We start from the raw sequence: 22,874 nt of genomic DNA on the forward strand, positions 1-22,874 counted from the left end.
CCTCAATTCTTGTCATCCAGTTGGTGTGCTGCAGGACATGAGCACACAGACAGGTCTCTCCTGTGCTTTTGACGAATATTTGTTTCTGACCTTCAGAAGAGTGATTCTCTTTTTTGCTGCGTCAAAATTACTATTAATTCTACTATTGTCTTCTTGGTTTATTTTTCAATTCCAAGTTTTCCATTTAGTTTTCTCCTATAGTGTCAAAGTGCTGAAATTCTGCACCTTATCTTTTTTTGTTGTTGTTGTAGTTTCAAGTTTTTATTTAAACTCTAGTCAGTTAACATATAGTGTAATATTGGGGCACCTAGGTGGCTCAGTCGGTTAAGACATATGAGGGCTGCAAATTGTAAGGAACTCTCATTTTACTTACGTTTCTTTTGCCTTTGTTCTCCTCATCAAAGAATACAGTAATCAAACTGAGAAATTCAATAGAGGAGTTTCATAGCAGACTAGATACAGCAGAAGTAAGAATCAGCAAATTCGAGAGCAGGGCGACAGAATTTCCAATCAGAAGAAGAAAAAGAAAAAGAATGAAAAAGAGTGAAGACAGATTAAGGATCTATGGGACACCATCAACTAGGCCAATGGATGAATTAGAGGGTTCCAGGAAGAAGAGAGAAGAAAAGGGACAGAATGCTTATTCAAACAATGGTGGCTGCAAACTTCCCTCACCTGAAGAAAGAAACACCTACACAGAGTTCCAAAGGCGACGCATCTAGAGTCCCACACTGAGACACTTTCTGATTAAATTGCCGGAAATTAAATGCAAGGACAGAATCTTAAAAGTAGCAAGAGAAAAGCAAACTGTTAGGTAGAAGGAAAACCCCTGATTATCAGTGAATTTTCTACCGGAAATGTTGTAGGCCACAAGGGCATTTTCAGAGTGATATATTCAAGGTGCTGACGGAAAGAATAATCTGCTAGCCTAGAATATAGTATCTGGCAAAGCTGGCCTTCAGAACTGAAGGAGAGACAAAGACCCTTCCAGAAAGACAAAAGCTGAATTAATCACCATTTAAACAGCCTAATGGGAAATATTAAAGGGAGCTCTTCATGGGGCGCCTGGGTGGCTCAGTCGGTTGAGTGGCCGACTTCGGCTGGGGTCACGATCTCGCGGTCCGTGAGTTCGAGCCCCGCGGCGGGCCCTGGGCTGACGGCTCGGAGCCTGGAGCCTGTTTTGGATTCTGTGTCTCCCTCTCTCTGACCCTCCCCTGTTCATGCTCTGTCTCTCCCTGTCTCAAAAATAAATAAAAGGTTAAAAAAAAAAATCTTAAGGGAGTTCTTCAACGTGAAATGAAAGGGCACTAATTAATAACAGGAAAACATATGAAAGAATACAACTCACTGGTAAAGGTAAATATATAAATTCAGAATATTCTAATATTGTAATAGTGGTGGGGAAAGTAACAGAACTCTAGTATAAGCATTAAAGGACAAAAGTATTAATAACTATAAATACAATAATTTTTCATGGATATGCGATGTAAAAAGATGTAAATTGTGACATCAAAAACAAAATGGGGGGGGTTGTAAAAAAGCTTCTATATGCATTCAGAGTTAATTTGTTATCAGCTTGCAATGGGTGGTTGTGACGCTAAGAAGTTGTGTGTAAGCCTTGAGGTAAACCACAAGCAGAACCTATAGTAAATGCACAAAGACAAAGAGAAAGGACCCAAACATACTACCCATGAAGAAAACCATCATCTTTTTTTTTATAAGTTTATTTATTTATTTTGAGAGACAGAGACAGTGCCAGTGGGGTAGGTGTGGAGAGAGGGAGAGAGAGAATCCCAAGAAGGCTCCACACTATCAGTGGTAGAGCCCAATATGGGGCTTGAACTCAAGAAACGTAAGATCATGACCTGAGCCGAAACCAAGAGTCAGACACTCAACCGACTGAGCCACCCAGGAGCCCCAAAGAAAACCATCATCTTAAAGCGGAGGGCAAAAGAAGAGAAAGAAACAAAGGAACTACAAAACAGCCCCAAAATGATGAACAAAATGGTAATAGTACATCCATAACATTAAAACATTATTTCAAATGTGAATAGACTAATTCATCAATCAAAAGACATAAGTGACTGAACAGACTTTAAAAAACGCACATGAGTGGGGTGCCTGGGTGGCTCAGTCGGTTGAACGTCCGACTTCAGCTCAGGTCATGATCTCACTGTGAATTCGAGCCCCATGTTGGACTCTGTGCTGACAACTCGGAGCCTGGAGCTTGCTTCAGATTCTGTGTCTCCCTCTCTCTCTGCCCCTCCCCTGTTCACACTCTATCTCTCTCTGTCTCTCAAAAATGAATAAACGTAGGGGCGCCTGGGTGGCTCAGTGGGTTAAGTGGCCAACTCCAGCTCAGGTCATGATCTCGCAGTCTGTGGGCTCAAGCCCTGAGTGCGACTCTGTGCTGATAGCTCAGAGCCTGGAACCTGCTTCAGATTCTGTGTCTCCCTCTCTCTCTCTGCCCCTCCCCTGCTCAAGCTTTGCCTCTCTCACTCTCTCAAAAATAAACAAAAAATTTTTTAAAAGGGTTTTATATAAAGCAGACATTGACAGACTTAAAGGGAGAAATAGACAGCAATACAGTCCGGATGGGTGGTGGTGGTGGAGACTTCAATCCCCCACTTCCAACAGTGGGTGGATTATCTAGACAGAAAATCGGTGAGGAAACCCTGGACCCAGGCTACACGTCAGACCGGGTGGACCCACAGACACATGCAGAACATTCCATCCTACGGCAGCAGGATACACATTGTGCTCACGTGTGCATGCAACATTCTGCAGGACAGATCACACGTCAGGCCACAAAGCAAATCTTAATAAATGTCAAAAGACTGCAATTACATCAAGCAATCTTTTCTGAATACAGTCACAAGAAATCACAAGAAAAAAAAAACTTGGAAAATTCAAAACTATGTGGAGATTAGACAATATGCACACATGTAACCAGCAACAGCTATCATCATACTCAACAGTGAAAATCCGAACGCTTTTCCTCTAGGATGAGGAACAAACAAGGATCCTCACTCTTGCCACTTCTGCTCAACATAGTATAGGAAGTCCTAGAAGTGTAATTAGGAAAGAAAAAGAAATAAAGGGACAGGAAGGGGAGTGAGAAATACAGGCTTCCAGTTAGGGAATGAATAAAAAGGCAGCCACATTAGAAAGGGCAAACACAATTGTCACTGTTTACATATGACATGTTATTATATATAGAAAACCTTAAGTGTCTATTAATGGCTGAATGGATAAAGAAAATGTGAGACACACATATAGAACAAAATCCTGGAATTTGTGAAAATATGGATGGACCTTGAGGGCACTACACTAAGTGAAATAAATCAGTCAGAAAAAGACAAATACCGCATGATCTCACTTGTATGGAAATCTAAAAAAGCCAAACTCATAGAAACAGAGAGTAGAGAGGTGGCTACCAGGGGCTGGGAGATGGGGAAAATTAGGAGATATTGGTAAAGCTTACAAACTCCCAGCTAGGGGAGGAATAAGTTCCAGGGATCTAACGTGCAGCATGTCGACCATGCTTGACAATACAGTATTATATTCATAAATCATCGGGATTTACTAAGAGAGTACAACTTCACTGTTCTCATCAGACCAAACAAAGAAGGAACAAAACAACAAAAAAACTTGTGAAATGACGGGTGTGCCAATTAACTCATTGGTAACCCTTCCCTAGTGTATATGTATGTATACGTATCATCACACTGTAGCCTTTAAATATTTTATAATTGTGTTTGTTAAGTATATATTAGTAAAGCCGAAAAGAAAACAAGTTAGGCAGCCAATCGCACCGGTGGGTTTTATTTAACCTTCAGGCAAACGTCAGGGCCTCTGACTTTACACAGAGAAAGTAAAGAAACCAAAATCAAGTCATTAACTTATCATTTAAAAAACATTTATTTAGGAACAACTGGGCCATGTCAACATAAGTTGATTCTTCTTCCAGAAATGCACAAACATAACCTCACACAGAAGAAAAGTTAATGTCATCTTTGTGGAATGCAGAATGGCTGAACTTCTTTGCAATAGGAGGTTTCCGCTTTCAATACACGTATATGCAATTTTTGAAGAGATAAAGATCATTTTTCAGGATTCATATATCTAGTTCATATCTACAACTAGAAGGATTACTTAATACCCTCGTTAAGCTAATTTCTTCTTCTCCGGTCACTTTGCAGATAGAAATAACATGAACTGGTATTCATGCTCCGACCTTTAAGATTCTCAAATTATAATGGCAATTACCGTACACATAGCCGCTCATATGTTTATTGATGTTTGATAATTAACACAAAAGGGCTGTGACCTTGATGAATGGATGATATTAGCTATTAAATAGTGTATAATAAAATTAGTACAAAGTATTTAAAGATATGTGAGTTAACCACTTATTGATAGAAGAAACCTTTTATATACTGGATAAAAGTTTATGGAATAAAGAGAAGTATTTTTAAAGTATATATTAAACATCGCTTAACTGGATAGCAAATCCTATCGGTGTGGAAATAAATGTTTTGTAATTCCCAAAGAAGAAAACAATATAAACTTTAATTCATGGTAACATAGTTGGCTGGAAAAATGCCAGTTTGGCCTCGGAGCCTCCCTTCCCACCAATCAAAATGGGAACCTGTTTTTGATAAAACCGTGATTCTGTCTCCAGCTTGAAAAGTCAAATCCCCTGGCTGTCGTCCTTCAAAAGAATATAGTGCTGTCACTTCTATGGGTTGATTCAAATTGCCTAAAACAAACAAACAAACAGAATTACTTAAATTAGTCACATTTTTAATGGGAAACCCTGAGAAGAGTGTGTATCTAAGAATTAAGTTAACTTTTTTTAGGACTTGATGTTCTGACAGAACTCACAGCATGTGGTCTGTATGATTTTCCTTCTTTGAAAAGAGCAACTGTTCGGTAATAACATTTCCTAAATCCACACAAGTCAAACTGTATGTTATTATATAGTTAACTAAGCATTTAGCAAATATCTGTGGTTATAATTGTTTGCATTTTGAATAACCTGTAAGGTAACACTACAAGCCGACTGTGGAATAACACGGGTTTGAACTGCACAGGTGCACAGACATGTGGATTTTTTGATAAACAGCATAGCCCTGTAAATGTATTTTCCTTGCTTTCTTAATAACATTTTCTTTTATCTAGCTTAGTTTATTATAAGAATACAACATATGATACCTATAACATACAAAATATGTGTTCATCTACTACTTATGCTTTTGGTAAGGCTTCTGGCCGATGATAGGCTATCAATAGTTAAGTTTTGGGGAAGTCAAAAGTTTTATGTGGATTTTCAACTATATGGGCTTTGGTGCACCTAACCCCCGACACTCCATTTTTCAAAGGTCAACTGTATTGACATTTTTCCCCTTTTATTTATTTATTTTTTTTATTGGGGGGGGGGTGCTGCAGATAGGGACAGAGGGAGAGGGAGAGGAAGAAAGAGAGAGAGAATCTCAAGCAGGGTTCAATCCCACAACCCTGGGATCATGACCTGAGGCAAAATCAAGAGTCAGATACTCAAGCAAAAGAGCCACCCAGATGCCCCACGTTTCCCCCCTTTTAACAGAGCAACCATTATGGCTTCCTTGAACTGTAGCTGTTAAACATCTATGCTCATGATTTGACTGGAAAACCATACTCCAGGACAGAGCTAGAGAGTATAATACTAAGCGAAATAAGTCAGAGAAAGACAAATACCATATGATCTCACTCATATGTGGAATTTAAGAAACAAAACAAATGTGCAAAGAAAGAAAAAAGAGAGAGAGAGAGGGAGGGAGAACCAAGAAATAGACTCTTAACTGTACAGAACAAACTGACAGTCACCAGAGCAGATGTGGGTAGAGGGATGGGGGAAAAAAGGGGTCGAGATTAGACTTATCATGATGAAAATAAAATAAAATAAAATGTTAAAAAGAAAAACCATGCTGCGTAGCCTTGGTTTTGAGGGTTCCAACTGACATGCAAATTTTGCTGATTCAGCACATTTCCCCATAGGCTTCACGGCTGTTTTCATTTCTGTGCTTACTATATCCTTTTTCTCAAAACAGAGATAAACTCAAACTAGCACAGCAAGAAGTGTGTCTGCACACGCACAAGAGCTTCGACACAATGTGTAGAATCTTTTGTATTAGGAAAAAATACCTTGAGAATTGAGGAGTTAATATGAGGAAAAGACATTAAATATTAGAAACTGTAGAGCATCATAAGAAATAAAAAGAAACATACTTTCTGTGTAGTCATCTCCTTGGAATTTTTATATTTCTATTTCACGTATTTTGTGCACTTATTAGGCAATTAGATGCTTGTTAAGTGCGTCTTAGTGCGGATACACTGAAAACATAAATAACCGAATTCTACAAGCCAGGTCCTTATTTCAACCTATACTGTTACAATAAAAAATAAACCCAATTTGGCCTGTCAGTAAGAAATAAAAGTAATCAGCACTTTAATTAAGCCACATTGACTGAAACACTGAATTTGTAGCTCACGCAAGATGGGGCCACACTTCTTCCTGTAAAGCACGTGGCATGTGGTTCTTCGAGTTCTCCCAGAGAAATAACCCTAATAACAACTAATATAATTACATTCCAGATATTACTGTCATTAGTTCTCTCTATAATACAGACATGTTCTGCATATTTGTAGGTTCTTACTGTATTAACTTTTCATCTGTCCACTTTAAGGAAGAAGTTAAAAGTATGTCACAGAAGAGTAAAATGATGATATTTTACCTGCATATTCCTAAGGCCAGTGCGTGCGGCAGCCAACACACGTTGGTCATTACCGCCTACGTGACAAGTGACAAGTGACTGAGAGGCTGCATGGACGTGGGACACACAGCAAGTTCTCGTGTCAGGCCTCCTCGTCATTAGATCAGTGGAATGTAGGTTAACGTTGGAGAAAAAAATCATTCTGAAAATCAGTTTCTTATCAATAATTGTGTTTATCACCTCTATACATAAAGCTCAACCTCTATTAAGCAAACAATGAACGAAAGCCCTCAAGTAATTCCTCCTTTCTCCTTGTCAGACACATCTGATAATACAAAGAAGCAAGCAAAAAGAGTGCTAGTAAACATCAGGAATGTTCTGGAAGGCATAGCCATCTTAGCAACCATACAGGTGTGTGTTTGTAGCACTAGGTACAAAAAGTAGAAATGCACTAGAAGAGGATCACAGTGGTAACAGGCAACAGCCCTGAGTATATAATACGAGCGGCCTCCTGTTCACAGAGTCGGGCACTGTAACAGCACAAGACATGTGCCCCTCTAGGCCTCATCTCCAGCGAGGCAGCCACTTTGCAGAACATTAAACTGAGGTGGAAGGTGTTAGGCAATTTGTCCAGGGAGCTGAGATCTGAATCCCAGAAGTCTGTCCCCAGCTACTCATAAGCACCATTGACATCATACCCCAAGGTACTCAGCAGCCACAAAAGTATTAAATTGTTTTCAACAGACTGAACTTGGATTTATCAGGGCATTTTACTTTTGTTAGGCAAATTTTCAGGGAGAACTGGCATATTTTTCTGCACCACCGAGTTATCAGGACTCTCCAAATGATAAGAATGTTGGATGACGGCCCTGGGTAATCACTGATAACAGAACTGATTTTTACCAGTCTTAGGAAAATATTTCACGATGAATACTTAGAGGAAGAAAGATATTATGAACTAAATGAAAGAGAGGACGGCGGACTTAGTTCAGTCCCTGCCCTCTCACTCAGGTGTTGTCCACTTTCCTCTGGACTGCAGTTTCCAAATGAACTAAAGACAAAGTGGTGGTGGAACAGGTGTAGAAGGGCAAGGCAGGTGGTTCTGAGATGCAGCGGAGAACAAGGCAGTGCTGTGGGGTTTGAGGAGGTTGGTACATTGAGATTGCTGGCACATCCAGAGAAGAATGTGCCCCGGATAGGCAGACACGGTGTGCCCTAGGAGAGTCGGCAGTTCAAGCGGTTGCTGGGAAATTCCTCCACATGCAAACAGAGGCTGGGCCAAGATGGCGGGCGGGGGGGAGGCAGGTGCTCCCTGGAGGTGACCGTCCACAGGCCATTCAATGCTGTAACCTGTTAGTTTTTTCTTCAATCAACATGACTTAAAGTTCTTCTTTACTGATATATTAGGGATAGTTTCCATGAGGAAAATTTTAATGCCCACAAAATAATTTATTTTAAAAATAGGCGGGCCTTTTCTCTGAAAGGAGGTATGTCCTTCCAGGAAGGGAGAGTCCTCTGGGGACCTTGGAAACAGACCCCACCAATTGCTAAAATGTCTGGAATTCACGGATGCATTTTCTTCTGAGTTACATGACTTCAAGTTTTATATTCCCGTGTTTAAAAAATATGGAGGCTCTTTGAAACAATTAGTCATTTTCATCATAATTCAAGTTTAATTCAAATACAGTTTATCTTTCTCTCCCAAATCAGGACTACGCTTAACAGGAAACAGATTACAATCAGCTTGAGTGATTGGCAGCTGCCCTGAGGCTCCTAATTAGCAAGACTGGGTCTACAGGACTTCACTAGTTACTCCCAGTGGCTTTCTGATGGGAGTCTGCATAATGTAACCCATATGCAGCCAATAAATACATCTGGCCCCAGACATAATTCAGGAGAGGAATCTCAGCCTTTGGAAGGTCCATTTCAAGGCAGGCAGAAGTAGGAGAACACATCTTTGGTTTTGTGACACATTTCATGTAGTGAGGAATTGCATGGCTGATTAACTCTCACACCCACATCGCCTCAGGCCAGGTGTGGGGTCTGTCACTTTGGGGACCATGGTCTCTGGAGAAGAGTCAGAGTCAGTAGTGAGTGAGGCAGATAAGGCCACTAGGTGGGGTCAGCAGACATGCAGTTCTCAAAAGGTAATGTCTGGGCATTTGTGGTTGTCACGACTCGGGGGGGGGGGGGGCGCTACTGGCATCCAGAGACTTAGTCCCGGGGCGCTCCTGGCCATCCACGCAGCACAGGGTGGCCCCTGCAATGGGTGTGCCCAGATTGTCACTGCAAACTACTGGGCGGATAGGAGGCAGGCAATGGATACTGACGTCGAAGGACACAGCCTGTTGCAGAGACTGTGGACCTTCCCGGTTGTCTCTGTGACAGGCCCAAGCAGCACGTAGCCGGAGCCTCCAAAGGGTGCGAAACAGAAGTACGTGCAGCTTGGAAACTACTGCTATGCCCAGCAGCCCATGCAGAACTACAGCTTGTCGGTGGGCATGGGACAGGCTAAGATGGGGCCTGGGTGTCCTGGTGAATGGGCTTGAACCTCAGCTCAGACCTGTGCATTGTGACTTTTCTCTCCAGGAATGCTCTGCCAGGATGTGAGAAGGTCCTTGGCAAGAGTTTAACTGGTTTCACAGCTGCTTTTTAAACACACAATAATGTGAAGTAAGTTTTATTTTAAAAATAGACTTTAAGCCTTCCCTTTCATTTTTTTTCTTCAAAATCTTTTATTTGGAGAAAGGACAAAATAAATTAATACTAACCTAGTGCCCACTGTTTGTACACTTTAACTCATCCTACCCTCAAATATAAAAACAAAATCCCACCACCCAACCAACCACGGGCCGGTAACGTTATCCTTGGATCACACAGCTAGTGATGAAAGTATTGAATTCAAGTCTGAGTCTCCTTCCAGAGCCCAGTCAGGGTTTTGTTTCTTATAACTTGACACTTCCCTCCGTGCCTTTTGGGGGCTATTTCTAACACTCTCTAGGCACCTGGGCTATGGGCATGAGCTCTAGAGATCCCTAGGAAAGGGCTGCAGTCCCCACTGTCACCTTACTAAGCACCCCTTGCTAAGTCTACAGCGTCTGTCATCCCTTGCCTCTCCGCGTCCCTGCTGGGCCCCCTCCCCAAGCAACTCAGCTTGTCTGTTGACCTCAAATGTAAGAACCCCTTTAATTGCAGGATACCTAAGTATGGGTCTAATTCTAACAGTCTTTAAAAATAAAAGACCACAATATAAAGTCTTAGATGTTTATGCTACTTGGGCATAAACATTTATTTGCTTACCCCTTTCGCTTCCGAAGGATGTGTCCAAAGGTCACATTTAACACTCTCGGTAATCTCTACCATGGCTGTAAATCACATTTTCAAGAACAAAATACATTTTTTAAAACCTGTCAGGGTGTTTTCACTATGCCTGAGACCACAGCACAGCACTCTCCCAAAGTCAAGCCCAGGCCATCCGACTGGCTCTGAACACAGGCCTCTGCATCCACTCCCTGAAGGGAATTACCTGGGAGAGGATGGCCAGAACTGGGCTCCAAACAACTGAAACCAGGCTGGAAGAAAGAGGAAAGTCAGAAAATCTAATCTAGCAGGAAAAGGTTGACTTCTGTTCAAGGAACTCTGCTTAAGAGACATTTTTGAAATATCTTTATATTTTTTGTTAAATGGGTACTTAGTTACCTTGCCAATCTGTTTCCACCACACAGATAATGCCCAGGTAGTTTGCTTACCCAGGAGTATATGGTTCTGTGATTCCAGTGATACAAGATGATGTGAAAAGTAGGCTATTTTACAGCTGGTTAACCTCTGCCTTCACTGTGTGTCCCGTTCACGTTTCTAAATAATTGCTTACTTCTTTCAAAGAACATTTTCTAAAGATTAAAGTAAGACAGGTTGAGGGACTATTTTTTATCACAGCAAATCCTAATGAGTTTTATGAAGTAGCTCCCAATAATGGCAAAATATCTGAGCACGAAAAGTTTTAAAAATCCTTAAAAATATAAAAATATTCACGGGGCTAAAACCCAGAGCAAATGTGATGATGACGAAGCCGCAACTCACAACGAGCAAACTTTGTCTTTCTTTCCTGACAAGGTTTTACAAGATCCTGTAGTTCACCCTCCGACAAGCCCGTGGGCCCCGGAGCCAGCTCCCTCCTGAGCCAGGCGCGTCATACCAGGTGACTGTCCCTCCTGGGTTCCCCACCACGCTGCTAATCTCAGATTACGAGCACGTAAGGGAGCAAAGCCACAGCATTTTTTAAATGAGGCACTTTTCAGAATAACGTGCATATTCTATAAGTCAAAGAAGTGATGTACGCCTTCCTAGAGATTTTTACAACCTGCCAGATTAATTAGAAATTTTGTGATTATAAGATCAATATGAGTAATTTTTAACATGTAGATATTTTATTTACCAACTCTCTCCTGATAGCTGGAAAGTTCAGGGTACAGCTTGTATTTGTTTCCATTACCTGCAAAAAAAAAAAAAAAATTAGAAAACTTATTCACATATATTAAAAAAGATAAATAACATAAAATATTAGCATATATAAAATAGCCAAGAATGCCTAATCTTGCCCTTGCAAAGCAAATACTTTAGTATATGTGCTGCTGAAGCGAGCACAACAGAGCAAATACTTTAAATTGCTCAGTGATAGAACTCTCATTATTTTACCACCCTTTAAATCAAGAGGAGCCTGAATAAATCCAGGAAATACACTGAGCCTAGGCAGAGAGTAAATACGTGATACGCACATGATCAGAAGCACTACAACTCACGACCTTGGACATATATGTTCATGGAAAATGCACACACATCTGTTTTCCAGAGCAATCATAAAATACCTGAATTCAAAAAAGTTTGTAATCCCCAAACCAGTGATTTTAAACATTCTTGTTTGCTTGACTCCTCAAATAATTTTTAAGCAGCATGTATTCACTTGCATATTTTTAAATTAACACCTAAAATTGCTCAATATAAGCCTAAAAGTTATAAAGGGCATGCTTTGTAGCATATTTCAATATCAATTATTTAAATTAAATAATTACATCTCTCCTTTTTGGGATAACAGAATATAAATATCACAGTAAAAATACACATCATTAATACTGTATCTGTACTCTCACCATTGTGAGTTTAAAAAACAAAGTTTTTTAAAAATTTGATTTGAGACAGAGAGAGAGCAAGCATGGGGGGGGAGGGGCAGAGAGAGAGGGAGAGAGAGAGTCCTAAGCAGGCTCTGTACTGTCAGCACAGAGCCCAACGTGGGGCTCGATCTCACAAAGCATGAGATCATGACCTTAGCCAAAATTAAGAATTCGGTGAAAAAAGCACCAAGCTTTTGCAGATATCAGAAATTATGTAATGCTCATTTTAACCTTTTAGTCATATTTCCATTCCCTTTGTCCCACAGATTTTAACTTTTTTTTTTTTTTAACATTTATTTACTATTGAGAGGCAAGAGAGAGACAGAGCATGAGCATGGGAGGGGCAGAGAGAGAGGGAGACACAGAATCGGAAGCAGGCTCCATGCTGTCAGCACAGAGCCTGACGCAGGGCTCGAACTCAAACTGCGAGACCATGACCTGAGCTGAAGTCGGATGCTTAACCGACTGAGACACCCAGGCACCCTGTCCCAAAGATTTTATACTAATATATTAATATTATATTTTATAGAACAGTTTCTACAACAAAAATTTGTACAGAAATTTATTTTTTAATTTTATTTGAAGTAAGCACAAGACTGTTAAATAATTTCTTACAGATCGAGTTATTATTGTAATCATTACTGGTACACAATTGACCAAAATCTTAAATATATTATAAATTTGTTAACTTACTAAACAGGAAAGTAAATTTTTATTTGAAACACAGCTCGATAGATGGATGAGACTTTAGCTCATTAAGCAGGATGACTATTTCTTATTTCTAGAATGACAGAGGTTCAACGTCAAGTTGTATTTTAATATTCCTTTTGAAATGTATAGGTGCTATGAAGGCTGGTTCTTATAAAAACTAGAGAGGGCTAGAAGGATACATTTTACAGCAATGTAACAGAATTATTTGATGTTCCTTCTGAGAGAGAGGTCAAAAAATCTGTAATTAAAACATAATAATAAAATATTTATAAGATAATAAGATACTTTTATAACTTTCTGTTTTGGTGATAGATAGCTACGTGATTCTTAAAATAAGCAATATATAGTGATAATACTAATTACTGTTGTTACATAAGCTAACACGACAATCCCATCGTCCCTCTTCAGTTTTGTGGAAAGCAGAGAAACAAAGAACCGCTGTCCAAACGACTCGACTTGCTACTCCTCAGTCACTCACTCACTACGTCAGTATCTATATTTCAGATTACATCGCCGTTCTTACATTTTGGAGCCAATGTAGCACAGTGTGATTTGGATGACTTGGGGGTTACTTTTCTTACTCAGGTGTGGAACAAAAACCCTCAGGAAGGCCAGGGGAGGATGGCCTGTACGTCCCATTGTGAACGGAAATGGCTTTCAGAAGGAACGTGTCTCGAGCCGGACAGTGTATCTCTCACACTGTTGCTCTTATACCCTAGGCAGTGTCGGGTACCCTGAGGATACAAGTACAATATGCAGGCTGCGGCCTAAGAAGCTTATGACATAAGAATATAGAAATAAACATTGGCAGCACGGGGAAGAGGGTATAAATATTCCAAAAGAATCTAATTTTAAAAACTGACTAGAAATAAGAGATTTTGGGTAGTGATCAGATATAGGACAAAATACATGCAAATTAGGACTTTCTCAACATAAAAATAAGCACTCCAAAATAGAAATGGGAAAGTACATTCCATTCACCCAGCAAACCAAAATTATAAAGTACTTAGGAATAAATTTAACAAGAAAGCCACAGACACTATGAAATCTTAGGAATGACAGAAAAATGCCTCAGCAAATGGAAAGCATAAAATGGAAAGATTATCATAAACACGCCAAATTAGTTAATTTATATGTTATTGTGATTAATATCCCAAGTCATAGAATTACTCTAAGTTCACAGCATTATTTTTTGGAATTGCACATTGCATACGGCAGACCCCCTTCTCCACAGTTGTCCTGTTTCACAGTTGCCTGCGGTTAACCACAGCCCAGAAGCGGCTCATCCTCCTTCCGATTTACTGTCAGAAGGTCAGAAGACACCTCACAACTGTGTCAATCACCTCACTGCGTCTCATGTGGGCATCTCATCACCTCCCATCATCACAAGAAGGGGGAGAAAAGTACAGGATATTTTAAGAGACAGAGAAACCACACTCGTAGGACTTTTATTATAGTGCGTCATTGTAATTTTTCTCTTTTATTGTGGCTAATCTCTTACTGTGCCTAATTTATAAGGTAAACTTGATCACAGGTATGTATGTATAGGGAAAAAAAAACACAGTTTATATGAGGTTCAGTACTATCCATGGTTGCAGGCGTCCATGGGGATCATGGAACTTAGCCCTCACGGATAAGGGGGGACTAACTCTGCATGAACAACAAGGCCACCAGACAAATGATTCGTGTAGAAAAAAAAACTGTAGCCTGAATGACAAAGTCCTCAATGTACAAAGTGCTTCTACAAATGGAAAAGGCAACAAATACTCCAATAGAAAAAAATCGACCAATGAAATGAAGAAAGTTTTCAGAAAAGATTAAAGACAAAACTCCAGCAATTATATCAAGAAACCTTTAAGTCACTAACTGACAGGGGCAATACAATCCAAATAAAAAGGAGATATAACCAACCCTAACACATGCAAATGCTCTAACACTAACAGTGGTGAGGAACATATATGATGCAGAGAGCTACAAGCGGGAGAGTGCTTATGGTGGGCAGTATGTGTATATGTAGTGGGCACTGTATATAGTGGGGAGTGTGCATGCTGGGAAGTGTACACAGTGGGGAGTGTGCATGCTGGGAAGTGTACACAGTGGGGAGAGTGCATGCTGGGAAGTGTACACAGTGGGGAGTGTGCATGCTGGGAAGTGTACACAGTGGGGAGTGTGCATGCTGGGAAGTGTATACAGTGGGCAATGGCTGATGAGACTCTGTAGTAGTAAAAACTTAAAAAACAATCTACCTAATCTGTTGAAATTTAAAAAATATGTCCTTTGACTTACTATATCCATTCCTGGTAATTATCTCCAAAAATAAATAGAAATAAATGAAAGTACCAATATGTAGACACACAAATTTACAAAGATGTAAATTGTGGAGATGGTTGGCATGGGAAAAAAACTGAAATAATGTTAATACCTATCAGTAGGAGAGCAGCTGAATAAATAAGTTTTTTGCCCCATGGAATATTAAAAGGCCATTAAAAAGAATTAATTGGAGCTGCACCAGTTGATTCAGATGTTTCCATGAGGTGTTTTTCAGCAAAATAAATAAAACCCACAAGCAAGATAGAGTAAAACATGTATAATATGGCAGCATTTTTACGAGACAAAATATTCTTTCCATGTGTATATATGTTCTTATACATGTGCCTGTGAGTAGGACTATCAAAGAAAGATACATGTGGAGAGAAATACAGATGTCTACACCGCATGTTGTCAACATAGATTTCCTGAAATGAGTATGGGAGAGGGCACCATGTGAGTTAGGAGGTGAAATGACGGAAAGGCAGCAACTCATAAAAGAAAAAGAAAATAATGCATCAAAAACCATCTATTATGCATTTATATAAAATTATATATGTGAAGATATGTAATTAAGAATTAAGGGGCGCCTGGGTGGCGCAGTCGGTTAAGCGTCCGACTTCATCCAGGTCACGATCTCGTGGTCCGTGGGTTCGAGCCCCGTGTCGGGCTCTGGGCTGATGGCTCGGAGCCTGGAGCCTGTTTCCGATTCTGTGTCTCCCTCTCTCTCTGCCCCCCCCCCCCCCCGTTCATGCTCTGTCTCTCTCTGTCCCACAAATAAATAAAAACGTTGAAAAAAAAATTTTTTTTAAAAGAATTAAGATTCTGTTTTTTAATAAAAAACTTATTTTTATAGGTCAGATTTAATTTTATTAAAAAAAATATTTATTTGTTTGAGTGAGAGACAGCATGAGCAGGGGAGGGGCAGAGAGAAGGAGAGAGAATCCCAAGCAGGCTCCATGCTGTCAGTGCAGAGCCTGATGCAGGGCTTGAAGTCACCAATTGTGAGATCATGACCTGAGCCACAACCAAGAGTCAGATGTTTAACTGACTGAGCCACCCAGGTAGGTGCCCTGAGATTTAATTTTTTTAATGTTTAGTTATTTATTTTTGAGAGAGAGAGAGAGAGAGAGCAAGAGAGAACAGGGGAGGGGCAGAGACAGAGGAGACAGACAGAATCCCAAGCAGGCTCCACGCTGTCAGTGCAGAGCCTGATGCAGGGCTTGCACCCAAGAACTGCAAGATCGTGACCTGGGCAGAAATCAAGTCAGAGGCTTAACTGACGGAGCCACCTAGGTGCCCTCATAAGATTTTTACACATGCATCTTACAGACATGTATTTTCCTAGTGAGGAGACTTCAGAAACATCATGTATTTTAAGACATAACTACAGAGGTCAAATTTTATGTAATCACTCAGCTTTAAAATAAAAATAGACTCCAGTGCCCACATCTTGTTACTCACTGGAAATATGAGTGTACGCAAATTAATCACCTGAACATGAATCAGAAATAGACCATCCCTATTGAAAGAAGAATACGGCATCCCAGGAGACAAAGGAACAGCCAGGTCACACAGTAAGAGTGGGTAATAAAGGACAGGTTTGGTTCCTGAGTGTCTTCCAGGGAGGGGACATGTGGGCAAGCTAACGGCACAGCCAGGAGCCAGCATGAGGGCGGAGACTGCCTGTGGGTCCGCAGGTGAAGGGGCAGTGGATACAGAGCCTGAAGGAGGGGCCATCCTCCTGCCCTCTAGAGCCTTTGACACTTCTACTCCTCCTCCCAGTCCTTATCACATGCTTCCTTCTGGTGATGGCAGTTACTTCTCCCCATGGGACACCTCCTGTACTAGACTGAAAGTTCTTCAAGGACAGGATGTAAGGTAGATTCATCTTTGTACTCGCAAAAGCCACTGCACAATGCTCTTGAATAATAGTGGATCACTATATGAAACATCACCTCCTTTACCATATTGTAGGTGCTGTTACCCTCTGTGCCCACAGAGCAGAATTTCAAGAGTGACTGTCATACAAACGATGAATGGAAGGAGGGATGGAGGCCAGAGCCTGGTGCTTTAAACATTTAGTCTAGTTTAAAACCAGCCTTATGAAATCCTGAGCTCCTAAGAATATATGGCTTAGATCAATATTCAGAATATAAATCTATGAGTATACAAGAAAAATGGCTTATTTTGTTCCTATTTCAAATCAGCAGGATAGCAGTCTTTGGAAGAAATGACAAAATAAATGAGAAAAATTTTAAAGATAAATCTTTGTAAATTAGAGAAAGCCTCTTCTTTTTTTTTTTTTTTTTTTTTTAATTTTTTTTTCAACGTTTTTATTTATTTTTGGGACAGAGAGAGACAGAGCATGAACGGGGGAGGGTCAGAGAGAGAGGGAGACACAGAATCGGAAACAGGCTCCAGGCTCTGAGCCATCAGCCCAGAGCCTGACGCGGGGCTCGAACTCACAGACCGCGAGATTGTGACCTGGCTGAAGTCGGACGCTTAACCGACTGCGCCACCCAGGCGCCCCAGAGAAAGCCTCTTCTGAATGAGAAGAAGCTTTCGCAAGTTACAGTCATGAGAATACCTTTGTATTTAGAGGAGTCTGAGCATTTGTTTTTCTCTTCAACACATTTTAGTTCTATTTGATACTAAAGTTTAACAATTGCTAATTATAATTATATTTGAATTACGACAAAAATATTTACTTTGGGAGCCAGAGTTCAGCGGGGCTTGTGCAGATGACTGCTGTGGTCTTGACAATGGTTTCGGAGGTAATTCTTTAGCCTGGGAGGGACAAAAAAAATGCACATGATTTTAAAATACTTTATTACCATGGAGCATGCGAGGCTTTTTTCTTCTGGAGAATGTATGTGGCCTATTTTACCCCATGCACTTATTAACAAAGCACCCTACGTGAGCACAGGTAGTGTGCTTCGGGCCACACTCAGTTGAAACGGACGCCACATGCAGGGGTTGACAGTGGGTGCCCTTCTGTACCTCGCCTCATCCAGGCACCGCTGACAACCTACGCGGGCACAGCCACCTGGTGACTGGCTCGGCAGCCCCTGGGAGGCCGTGACAACGTAGGCTTGCTGTGGCGGCTTTCATGCCCTGTGATGGGGATCAAGCGACTCCGAAGGGTCTCGTGGAACTTGGTGCGCACGATCGATGCTCGGAGGCCTGAGACCTGTGTGTCAGCAGCTACCGTTAGCACGGCTACTGGTACAAAGTCCTCTCCTCAGAGATGCAAGTATGGAAAACAACCTACGTTTCTCCTCGAGGTTTGTACAGATGACACATCAGAGGTGTATGACATTTTCACAAGGACTTTACGCAAATGAGAGTATAAGGGAAGTGGAGTCGGTTATCAGGAACCTGATATCAAGGGCAGAATATGCTATTTCCTGCGACTGCTAAGAGACACACAAAAAAACCACGCATTACAGCAGGCTTCCTCTGTTGCTTTGCTGCTTTTCTTGCGTTGATTCGCTGTCCTTCATTTTCATACTTTTCAGTAAAGGAATCGAGAATCTCATAGAGATCTTCCGCTTGAGCAGGCCGCGGCACGTCTCCAAATAAAATGTCATAAGCTCGGATGTCTTGACAATAAAACCTAATAAGGAATATCAAATTAAGAACATTTATAGACATAGAGCTTTCCTAGAGCTAAAAGTAGGACACATACCTGTGTGTAGGGATATACTCACATCTAATACTGCACATATACTATTTTTCCAACACTAACTACAAGCTATAACCCGTTAAGCCCCTAAGTTCACTCCCCCAAGATCATCTGTAGAGCCAATCACCATAAATAGTCTGATACACATACTCTTTCTCCAATAATATAAAAATCAAATCACATATACAAACACATCTATATAAACACATGTATGCAAATACATCTACGCTTATGCAAATATACCTACAAGCATATACATTTTTACAGGCTTTTATTTTTTAAGTTTCTTACAAAAATGGGGCCAACAAATACGGCTTTGTAATTTCTTTAAAACTGTTTATTTGCATCAAAACTATATAAAGATTTGCCTTACATGTTTGGAAGCCCTGCAATTAATTAAGAAGTATGTTTGTTTAGTTTATCCAGCTTTACGTGAACTTTAGTGAGAAAGTCTTCTGAAGGCCTGAAATCAGAAGTTTCTAAAAGAATGCTTCAAAAACGAGAAGTAGAAACATCTCTCTTGACTTTATAAGACACAGAGCTCTGCAAATCTTTATTTTTCCCCACTCCTCCTATTTTCCAGTTTCTGTGGCTTACACTGAATATTGTCACATGTGCTTATTAACTCTTTAAAAAATTTTTTTTAATGTTTATTTCTTGAGAGACAGAGAGAGACAGAGTGCAAGTGGGGAAGGGACAGAGAGAGAGAGGGAGACACAGAATCCAAAGCAGACTCCAGGCTCTGAGCTGTCAGCACAGCCCAGCGCGGAGCTCAAACCCACGGACCACGAGATCATGACCTGAGCCAAAGTTGGCTGTTCAACTGAGCCAGCCAGGTGCCCCAGTGTGCTAGCAAACTCTTGAGTGAGTAGTAAATTTTGTGCAGATTTTCCCTGGAAAGCAGGCAGATGAGGTTGGGGGGCAGGGGTTCCTCTGCTGTAACCAGACAGCACTGTCGGCTCCTGCCAAGCTCCCAGCTAGTGGGATCTCTGCCTGCCACGTTCTGAAGGAAGTTTCTCTTGTCAGTCAACCTTTTATCTTCCTCTGAGAAGCCAGACATGTTTTAGAGGGGATGTAGAGAAGCAGTTTGGGGAAAACTTAGCCAGATGCCAGTTTAAAGTACAAGTTCTTCTCCACCTGTCAAAATACTTCTAAATCCGTTTTTTAAAAATCAAAATTGATCTCCATTTTATGGAAAAACAACAAAGGCAGAGAGTCATAATAGACAGCCTCTCATAATGAGGGATATTTTGACTGACCTACAAGTTGTAACTTAGGTACTTTTACAGATGTTTGAAAAATATACTGAATATGATACAGCCAACTAATACAATATTATGTAGCCATTAACTTACACTTATGATTCTTGCAATGCTGGATGGAAAAAAGGATTTGCAATTCTATCTATTATGATTACAATCATATGTGGCAAAACAAGGGAAGTTATGCTTAGGAAAACATTGTCGGGCAATAAAGCAAACTGAGCAGTGTTAATCTCAAAGGGGTAGAATGGGATTTTTTTCCTTCTTTATCATTTTTTGTGTGTGTTTTCTAGATTTTGTCTAAGTACATATTGCTTTATATTGAATCTTTAAATAAAGAAATAGTTAGAGTCAAATGCTGCGTATTCTTAAAATATGTTCTTAAAAAAAGAATATACGAAGTTATTCTGTAAATTACAAAGAACTATGTGAATCTATGACGTACTATTTTTCTCATCACACTTTCCTCAAATTAAAATTATTTGGCTTGCACTTACTTTCGATTAGTTTCTTTCCTTTCAATCAAACAACTGCCTTCCAGAGATACGCCAGCAAAGAGTCCTCTAGATTTGCAGTACGTGAAGACGGCAGCGGAGCTCCGTAGGGCAACATTTCCTTCCAAATTCCTGTGAAATACAAGGTTTTGCAGGAGAGAACCAGACTGGCAAGAGGACCGATCGTAAAGACGATTATCTGAACAGCACTGCACTTCTCCCTCCAAAGAGTGACATCATTCTAATCTCAGGACACTTGTTTTCATTCATTACTTCCTATTGGCCTGAGCTAGATGTGTTTAGAGTGGTCTAGAGCAAGGACAGGGCAGGGGAAGGACTTGTTATTTAAAACCATTAAAAAATGATGTGATATACAGAGGACCGCCTTGTACCCAATTCATGGAAAGCTGATAATTACCAACCTTGTCTTCCTTTCTTAAAACAGCAACGTACATTTCAAGAGTCCTAAAGACTGTGGGTTCTTTTTACACTGACTATTTTCATGGAATTTAGAAACGTTTTCAGAGGATTGTACTGTGTTAGCTTTTGTAAACAGTCTGAGCTTTCAGAATTTCTAAATTGCTCAGTTGACCCCAGAATAGTTGTTTGTTAACCGAGAGGGAACATGCAGCATATATACTGTAAACATCACGCCAGTGAGACACTTTCATTTTAAGTTTTCACTAGTTTGAAGACGAGTTTTGTTTTCTTTCTTGATCAATACTGTCTTTTATCAGTTAATTCAATTTGACCTGGCTCCTTCAAAGCTGAAAGGTACATTTTATGTTCAATTCCAGTAGATACGATGGCCTTCATTTCTGAAATATTTAGTTTCCTTTTGTGTGTTCTAGTTTTAAATTTTCTCATTTTATCACACTGCCTATGTTTTCTATTTCTTCTAAAGAGCCTCAAACCCTCTGGGACATATGTAAATCATGAATCAGTTTCATTTCAATTCAAAGTTCCTCCTAATGCAAAACTGTATAGTTTTGTGTTTTTTTAAATTTTTTTTTTCAACGTTTATTTATTTTTGGGACAGAGAGAGACAGAGCACGAACGGGGGAGGAGCAGAGAGAGAGGGAGACACAGAATCGGAAACAGGCTCCAGGCTCTGAGCCATCAGCCCAGAGCCCGATGCGGGGCTCGAACTCACGGACCGCGAGATCGTGACCTGGCTGAAGTCGGACGCTTAACCGACTGCGCCACCCAGGCGCCCCAAAACTGTATAGTTTTTAAGCCATTACTCTCCAACAGCTGTTCAGAAACTATGTCGTAGTACTCACCTTCCCAGGGGCCCAACTGCCACAGTAAAATTCCCTCCAAGTGTCAGGTTACCACCTTTTGCAAAAGCTTCTACTGCTCTGTCATAATTCAAAATTATTACCAAATCTGATACCTGAAAATAAAAAAAGCCCATTCATTTAAGAATAATTGTCTAAATATCATTTAAAATACATGTTGATTAGAACCCAAATATACACCATATAATGCAGCGAGAATTTCAATGTAGACAATGAAAGAATATGAAGGAAGGGTCATTGTTGTTTTGAGCTGAGGATTCACACAAGGGACATTTGCACAGGTCAGTGTGGCAGACACCCCCGACCATGTGCTGTGGGGCTCCATACAAACCTCCCCGGTCCACCCGACAAGCTGGTAATGCGGGTGACGACAAAGGTCTAGTAAGGTTAAGAGGACTGTCACAGTGATAGCCAGAACACATCAAACATAGGTAGATCAGAAAGATCGAAAGTACTCTTTTAAACTAAACACATCAAGAAAGCCAAGCAAAGACCACACAGCTAACAGTGAGGGCAGAAGGTCAAGGGTTCTCAATGACGTTTGCACCCTAAAATCCCTGGCAAGGCCACGTGCCTACCACCAGTAAACTGCACATCCACTTTCTTTTTGGCCTCAGAATTCGAAATGCCAGAAGGAAACTAGTTAACCATTAGTTAGTGCCTCCTACTAAGTTAGTTCTCTAAGGGCAAAAATTAGAACGTGAGACGGCTCAAGACATGCCAACAAGGACGGCATTTGGTTTTCAAGTTTGCCGGAGCTGTATGCAAGCCCCATGAGAGCCCAGAAATACAGAGAGCCCTCAGGGGACACAGCCCTTGGGGGACACAGCCTTCCAGGGACAAAGCCCTCTGGGAGAACAGCCCCCTGGGGGACACAGCCCTCTGGGGACACAGCCCTGGGGGGACACAGCCCTGGGGGGGACACAGCCCTCCAGGAACATAGCTCTGGGGGGGGGGACACAGCCCTCAGGGGACAAAGCCCTCTGGGACACAGCCCTCAGCCTCAACATTCAAACGGAGTGTTGACATTCTGCATGCCAAGACACCTTCCACCCCTTACACCACTGGGCCCTTCTCTGCACATTGACTTTAGTGGGCTCAGAAGTTGAGCCTAGCCTCTAACAGTAATTTTTCCTTAGCTTACACCTGGACACCCTCCTCATTTTTTTTTTTTTTTAACGTTTATTT

The 22,874-nt window shown here is 40.8% G+C and overlaps 1 protein-coding gene across 4 annotated transcripts in view; it reads right to left on the reverse strand.

Moving 5' to 3' along the window:
- Positions 1-3,897: 3,897 nt before the first annotated feature.
- The window catches only part of SH3YL1 (SH3 and SYLF domain containing 1), a 41,246-nt gene continuing 22,269 nt past the window's right edge, over positions 3,898-22,874 (reverse strand). For all 4 annotated transcript variants that reach the window (XM_040495934.1, XM_040495933.1, XM_040495936.1 and 1 more), the window contains 6 exons: positions 21,669-21,781; positions 20,389-20,517; positions 18,392-18,560; positions 17,653-17,731; positions 11,191-11,247; positions 3,898-4,762 (listed from right to left, as the gene is read on the reverse strand). In XM_040495934.1, the coding sequence (XP_040351868.1) occupies positions 4,572-4,762; positions 11,191-11,247; positions 17,653-17,731; positions 18,392-18,560; positions 20,389-20,517; positions 21,669-21,781 (738 nt within the window). In that variant the 3' untranslated portion in view covers positions 3,898-4,571. The remainder of the gene's footprint in view (positions 4,763-11,190; positions 11,248-17,652; positions 17,732-18,391; positions 18,561-20,388; positions 20,518-21,668; positions 21,782-22,874) is intronic.

This window comes from Herpailurus yagouaroundi, unplaced genomic scaffold, assembly GCF_014898765.1.
Source record: "Herpailurus yagouaroundi ecotype Mexico unplaced genomic scaffold, PumYag 188, whole genome shotgun sequence".
Lineage (NCBI taxonomy): Eukaryota > Metazoa > Chordata > Mammalia > Carnivora > Felidae > Herpailurus > Herpailurus yagouaroundi.